The following is a 7,987-nucleotide window of genomic DNA, read 5'->3' as shown; positions in this document are numbered from 1 at the left end:
ATAATTAATAAAAATGAAATTAAAAATATGTATGCAATTTTGTTGATGTGTGATATTGCTATCAAGATTTAACTGTGTAGTTTTTGAGTCAAACTTATTGACCCATGTTTCATGAGTAGTGATTCAACATGAATCCATCCCTCATTAGAATAAATAGAATTCTTGGTTTCTGAAATTAATAACTCTGCATATTGTAGGAAAAACTATTCTACTATCTTTTTCAATGAGGTTTTTGGTGTTTCACTTTTAATTTTTCTTAGTATCCTATTTGGTGACCATGCCACTTTCTTATAGTTTTTCAAACCCATTGAGCTAAATAAAAAATAAATTAAATCGATGTAAATTCTCTCAACTCATTAGATTTTTGTATTTTTGCATGGCTCTAGTAATGATTTACTCTACAAAGAAATCCCTATATATCTTACGCCAAAACATGCAATCCATCAAGTAGTCTCTTGAAGTGTATATAAATGCTCATATGATGATAGTATTTTTGAAAACAATGCAATATATTTTGTCGCTCATTCGCCAATAAATATTTTCCAACATCAACCGTCTATCAAATTTTTTTGCATGTATGTTGACATTTTCTCAACTGACTCAATGAGTACATTTTTGTTTGCAGATTCATAATTTCTCACATTTTGGGGCCCTATTCTTACAATGGTAAGGGATAAAAGTAGCATTGGGGACCTTAAATTACAAATGGAACAACAAACAAACTAAAAAATAGGTTTCCTCTTGTCTTATATTGCCTCAAAATAAAATAAAAAATAGATTTTCATTTGTCATTAAATGTTTAATTTTTTAAAAATTGTTTATTCGTAAATTATTTTTAATTATTGATAATTTTTGTAATTTGGATAAATAAATGTAGATATTTTTAATAATCCTTATAGGACTTAGATTAGTCTAGTTTAAATTAAATATTTATGTCCTAAGCTAAATGAGTAAAGATATAATAATTGAACTTGTATGTTTGACAAAGATATAACTATGTTATTGGCATGGGCTTTTGAGTATTGTAGCTTGTAGTCATCAATGGAGTTGTCTTTTTCTCAACTAATACGTTTTATGAAATCATTGCATATAGAGCATGACACCGGAACTATTATACTAATACATCCTAAGCTAAATGAGTAAAGATATAATAATTTAGTCTAAGACATTCAAAGTAAAGGTGTAGGTGGGAGTTTGTATGTTTGACAAAAATATAACTCTGCTATTGGCATGGGCTTCTGAGTATTGTAGATGGTAGACATCAATGGAGCTATCCTTTTATTAATTGATACATTTTATGAAATCATTGCATATAGAGCATGACATTATTGGAACTATTATACTGTAGCTAGCCTATGAATATGTTTTTTCTACTATTCTTGATTTCCTCTTCATGCCCTCTTGACTCCACATGTCATATACAGGCTTGTTTCTCTTCACAAGAGTGCACATATACTTACAAGTCAAGCATGTTAAATACTCCTATTGTCTGAGACTGTAAAGCTTAACACATAGAAAATAATATTTATTTACAATATGTGTATATCTAGTTTCTATGATATTACAATTTCCTTTAGAGGTCCTACTGATCCCATTTGTCCTTCCTCATTAATACAACTAAATTGGTATGTCGCTAAGCTTCCATTAACATTTCCAAGAACCATGCGATGTTGAACAACACTATAGCCATGATTGTTGTCGAGTCTTCCCTCATTTTACATGTTATCACAAGTACCTACAAGTAAAATTTCATCCAATTTCAAGTTCAATGCTGTATGCATTATCTTCAATTCCATTCCTAGACTTCTTAAGATGTCCCTATGATGCACCTGCATCATGAACTTCATGAATCATTTCTACATTTGATGTTTTTTCCATTCTTAATGTCCAATTTTTGTTATAATTTGAATCATTGTGCTAAGATGGGAGCTCTAATTTTGTAAAAAAGTAGGCTCCATCAAGATCAACAAAAGCTTTTAAAGTAATAGCATAGAAGAAACTAAAGAAAAGAAATGAAGTCTTGTAAGTAAAAGGATCCTAGCAACCTATGCAAAGGAGAAGAAAATACATGTCAATTGAATTACAAGAACATAATCATTGATAATGAGGACAATTTTTCCATAGAAAGTCAAATTATGATATTGCTAAGAGGGTTTTACAATATAATCATTTGTCAATAAAGAAGGCAAATTTTAAATTCTAGAAAAACTAAGAAAGATTTAAGTTAGAGGCCTTTCCTTATAGATGATCATATTATGATTTATGATGAATCCATAAAGGCTACATTTCTTTTCTTCTCTTAATATATATCGATAGAGAAATATAGAAACCCCTTGGATCCATGTATTTGGGGTCCCATTATAGGAAAAAATAGGAGATAGAATAGTAACCCATATGGTTGCTAGATATGCTAGAAAAACCATGTTCTTTCGTAGGAAACTCGTGTCCAAAGGTTTCAAAAGAATGTACAAAACATTTAATGGTCTTTTACATTAAAAAAATGCATTTTATTGTCCTAAAAAAACTTAATAGGTCATTGCTGATATGTACTTATGTTCTTCTTGCTTATTTGTATGACAGTTAAACATAATAGGCTGATTGTATGTTATCATTGGCTGGCCCATCTTGTCCATAGTTAGAGAAGCTTATTTTTGTTGTGAATCCACTGCGTGTTGTGTAGGGGGAATGATAGCAAAACCAAGTAGAAAGAAATATCTACTTTATATTATGCTATTAGTCAAATATCTATTTTAAAAATTGGCATAGATATGCTATTTTATAAGTTTGGACATCTTGAAGCGACACAAAATTTTTTGAAGATGAGGTAGAAAAGACATCAATTGCTAAGAGAGATTTGGAGAATGAGCATAGAATGCTTGGATCAATGTATTGTCTAAAAAAGCATGACACAAGAGATTTCAACAGAGAATACCTACACCAACACATTGTCCACAAAGTTATGACACAAGAAAGTTCAATGGAAGACTTTCTAAAAGAAAATGGAATCAAACACTCATTTCGCAAATAGCAAGCTTGGATTAGGAATTAAATTATGATCCAACAATTCATATTTTCTAAACTTGGAGTACAAATACATTGAAAAAAAATATAGCATGATAGCCTTGGTATGCTTAGCATAACCTATACAGTCAACTAAGAGAAACTGAAAAAGTTGGCTTTAACACTCAAACCATCTAAAATCAACCTTTATTGTTTTGTAACTATATATAATTATTGATGACTATTTCTTTTGTAAATTTTTGGTTTTATTAAATCAAGCTATGGCAATTACTTCCTTGAATTTCATGCTTGTTTAAGTTTTAGCTACTATGATGGCTTTGTTTATTTGGATATCCATGTTTAAAGCTTGGTTGCGGACAAATTCTACAGTAGCATGTTTGCACCATTTGTTGGAAGGTCAACTACTGAATTTTAAAAGCCTTACCTCTACATACTAGATAGACATCTGTATGCTAGACAATAGTCTGCCTTGGTTAGTTAAGCATGGTGAGCTTGTATTTTACTGTAGATTGTAGCATTTGATCAACAAAACATTTATGCATTTTACTTATATCCCATTCACATTTTGTGTCATAATCATTATTGAAAGCAAGAATACCATAGTGTTCAAGCCAATGGTAAGACAAACTCTTGACACAAAGTTTGATCATTACTTGACTTGGCTTTAATATGTTGAGGGGAAGCACATGGTACAGGTGGTTGCAAGAAGAACCTCTTATAGAATTATCGCATGAATAAAGTATGAGACAAATCTAATACCACATTGTGTGGTTCTTTGACCTTTCCTCTTATTTTCATAACTAGTGGTTGGTCTAAGTAAACTTTGTGTAGATCATTTACAAGGTCTAAGTAAACTTTGTGTAGATCATTTAGGGAGGACCTTGACTTGCCATCATTTCTTATGCAAATAAGTTTAAATTTTCTTTCCACTTAATTTTTTCTTAGAATATAGTAAAAACCAATGATCCCTTAATCTTCCAACATTTATTTCGGTGAGTCTATTCTTTTCTCATATATTTCTATTTAAATAGAATAATTCAATTGTCACCATGGAGCTTCTCATTACATGGGAGACCATCATTCCTTAAGGAGAGATGTGATAAATATTCCTCATGGCATTCCCAATCAAAGAGAAATAGCACTGACCCAAGCTTATTCTGATCTATCTAGAAAAAATAGTGTCTAAGTATCACAATCCTTCCATCACACCACATTAACCCCGTCAACCAACTTTCAAAGTTATGTCAAGCCTTAGTGCCCAAGAATGTCTCCTCTTCTAGCTCAATAATCTATGCCCAATTTTAACTTAAATAGCTCAATGCTCTCTTGGAGCTATTTCGAATTTGGTAGATTCATGGTAGTGAGCTCTCCAATGAAAAGACTTCCATATGCTAGGCCCATAAAATATCTTCTCAAGACTACTGCTCACCCAAGCACTATATTTGTTTAGGTATAAAGTTTAAACTGTGTGAATGCTTTTAGTCATGAATCACTATCTCTATCTCAAGTCAGTATATACATTATTGAGACTTGCCTTAAATTATGCAAGCCGGTGATCCCTACAATGACCATAAATGTCTATAGAGGCTAGGGAATATGGATGCTATTAGAACTACATATAAAATTGATAGGCAGGATCCTAGCTTAGATGTTGCTAGTGAAACAATTGTAGTTTCATCCCTAGTGTTCTGTAGCATGAACCCTTCCTATTCCAAGAGGCTCATTTGTGCTTCCATCATGGTAAATTTTTAGTAGCTTCATGAATGCAAGCTATATTATATTCTTTTTTTTTTTGTTGAGGAGCTCATCAACCTTCCTATTCTAGATTTTTTTATTTCACTGAAAAGCATAGATGATCTTATAGTAACTCGCTTAAGTCTACAATCTCTCCGTTCTATTGCTCTTCTTATGAGTTAGAGGTAAAAGTAAATAAATGTGGTATGTTTTTAGATTATACTACAACAAAAGATTAGTTGAATTGATCTTCTTGGGTGATCTCTTAGGATGAAATATTATGGAGCTGGGTGGATATATAAAGTATTAAAAAGTGTAAACATTTTGATTTACATTCAAGAAAATGGCTAGAGTTTTCGAGCTCATGAATTAGACAATATACATGGGTGGTTCAATAAACATGTTGGAATCAGAATGATTTTATTAAGGTACACAAACTTGAAGTTGTGGGTGTTAATATATTTCAAGTTTTCATTATGGATTTTTTTTGTTCAATATTATTTAAACTAAAGCTATCTAAGTAGATGCTTTACTTTCAACTTTTTCAACTTTAAGCTCTGGCCAATTTTTCAACTTACTTTCAATTCAATATTGATCTGAACAACAAAATATACGATAATCATGGAGATGGACTTGCGCTCTTCATGGCACCATTCGAACTGGAATCACCAGAGGACGCTTATGGTGGATTTCTTGGCTTGTTTAATGAGGAAAGCTTTAAACAATCATCTTATCAGATGGTTGTTATGTAGTGCGGAGTTTGATACATACAACAACGATTGGGATCCTGATGACAATCATGTTGGGATCGACGTCAATAGCATTTTCTCGAAGTTCATTTTTCTGCACAATACATCCAGTCTATTCAATCGCTTTACACACCAAAATCTGACAAATGCGACATGGGATGCCTGGGTGGATTATGACGGTCTAGAAAAGGTTCTGCACTTCTTTCTCTGGTATAATTCTTCTAAACCCAAAATTCCTCTATTTAACCACACAATAGATCTGAGCAACTGTCTACCAGAGTACATCAAGATTGGCTTCTCGGCTGCCACTGGAGAGTACAGAGAGACGCACATCGTAAAAGTTTGGAATATTACTTCTGAATATTCGTGGGAAGTCGGACCTCCTGGTGAATTACTTAAAAATGGCAATGCAAACAGATTTTCTGTGAAAGTTTATTTCATATGCGTGTTCTTCGTTGTTGTGGTCCTATGTGGCTTCATAGTTGTTCGCTGGTGGCAGCATTTCAGAAAAAGGGGAACAGAAGGTAAGGCTAGGGAAGAAAGCGATCAAGAGCTGGACGAATGCTGTTCTCATGGCCCCCGGAGCTTTTCCTACGCCGAGCTCAGTGCTGCGACACGAAATTTCTGCGAGAAAGAAAAGCTTGGACAAGGCGGCTTCGGCAGCGTTTACAAAGGAATCCTGCCCGGCACCGGGGAGGCGCTGGCTGTGAAAAGAATAGCTCAGGGATCGAGACAAGCAAGAAAGGAGTATGTCTCTGAAGTTCAAACAATCAGCAAGTTGAGACACCGTAATCTTGTGCGGCTTTTAGGATGGTGCCACGAAAAGAGAGAGTTACTTCTGGTCTACGAGTACTTGCCAAATGGGAGTCTGGATAAACACGTTTTTGGGGAAGAGGAGGATACGCTGGATTGGACCAGCATGTCGTCCATCGAGACGTGAAGGCAAGCAACGTAATGCTGGATTCTGATTTCAATGCCAAGTTGGGTGATTTTGGTTTGGCGAGACTGATGGAACGTGACCAGGAGGCTTCCCATACGACCATGGTGGCGGGCACGCGGGGGTATGTTGCTCCAGAGTGCTACATAACAGGGAAAACCAGTCCAGAAGCTGACGTGTACAGCTTTGGGGCGATTACACTAGAAATTGCCTGCGGAAGGCGGCCGGTTGATCACAGCCTTGAAGAACACAATTGTTTCCCTTTTCTTGTCAACATCTATTCCATACTGGACCTTCTGATGTACGGACCACTTTCATTCGTAGATAGCATTCCTGACAAATATAACACATCTGTGGCATTTTCAAGCTATCCAGTTGTTGTCGAAACTGCATTTGAGATCTATAGAAATTATCCTTAAGAAATACAGTTGAGTTTTGTACATTTTTGTTTGCAGATTCAGAATTTCTCACATTTTGGGGCCCTATTCTTACAATGGTAAGGGATAAAAGTAGCATTGGGGACCTTAAATTACAAATGGAACAACAAACAAACTAAAAAATAGGTTTCCTCTTGTCTTACATTGCCTCAAAATAAAATAAAAAATAGATTTTCATTTGTCATTAAATGTTTTATTTTTTTAAAATTGTTTATTCGTAAATTTTGTCTAATTATTGATAATTTTTGTAATTTGGATAAATAAATGTAGATAATTTTAATAATCCTTATAGGACTTAGATTAGTCTGGTTTAAATTAAATATTTATGTCCTAAGATAAATGAGTAAAGATATAACAATTGAGCTTGTATGTTTGACAAAGATATAACTCTATTATTGGCATGGGCTTTTGAGTTTTGTAGCTGGTAGACATCAATGGAGTTGTCTTTTTCTCAACTGATATGTTTTATGAAATCATTGCATATAGAGCATGACACTGGAACTATTATACTGCTACGTCCTAAGCTAAATGAGTAAAGACACAATAATTTAGTCTAAGACATTCAAAGTAAAGCTGTAGGTGGGAGCTTGTACATTTGACAAAGACAAAAACCAAAAAAATCTTCATTTTTCAAATTTAAATAACAGAAACCAATGACTTAAGAATTCTAATCATAGAAAAACCAATGCAATGACCTCTCCTTTATCATAAAATCTAAAGACTGCACTATGAAATGGGGGAAATCATACCAGAGTTAAGCTCTGCTACAGTGGGAGAAAACCTTGCACAAATTTATCTACAAAATTGTATTTAAATAATCTATCAAAAACTCACAAATTTGATGACAACAATAAATTACAGACAACTTTTGATAGTGACCCCAAAAGGAAAAACAAATATCAAATCAATTTTCACTTTTGTTTGCAAGGAACTTAAAAATCATCTTAGACTTTAGAATAGATCCAAAAGGTCTACAACAATTCACAAGAAATTTAGGAACAATCTGGAGCTATAAATGGAAAGGCATTCACCCACGACAGTTCTAACTATAGTATTAAATGTCATGTTTAAAAAGTATTAAGTAATCTTACATTGTCCTTGCATTTCAG

At 33.5% G+C, this 7,987-nt stretch overlaps 1 protein-coding gene across 1 annotated transcript; it reads left to right on the top strand.

Annotated features, from left to right (window-relative positions):
• Window positions 1-5,376: 5,376 nt before the first annotated feature.
• LOC149558524 (L-type lectin-domain containing receptor kinase S.4-like) lies at window positions 5,377-6,444 on the top strand. Its single transcript, XM_089830889.1, has one exon. The coding sequence runs from the start codon at window positions 5,377-5,379 to the stop codon at window positions 6,442-6,444; it is 1,068 nt and encodes a 355-aa protein (XP_089687015.1).
• The last annotated feature ends 1,543 nt before the right edge of the window (window positions 6,445-7,987 follow it).

The sequence above is a fragment of the Cupressus sempervirens genome, chromosome 5 (genome assembly GCF_028749045.1).
Source record: "Cupressus sempervirens isolate cs-2001-9-10 chromosome 5, ASM2874904v1, whole genome shotgun sequence".
Taxonomy (NCBI): domain Eukaryota; kingdom Viridiplantae; phylum Streptophyta; class Pinopsida; order Cupressales; family Cupressaceae; genus Cupressus; species Cupressus sempervirens.
Note: the sequence above shows the minus strand (reverse complement) of the source record. Positions and strands in the feature narration are given on the sequence as shown.

Excerpts from the sequence above, each read along its gene's own strand:
- LOC149558524 (XM_089830889.1), top strand. The coding sequence starts at position 5,377 with ATGGAGATGGACTTGCGCTCTTCATGGCACCATTCGAACTGGAATCAC.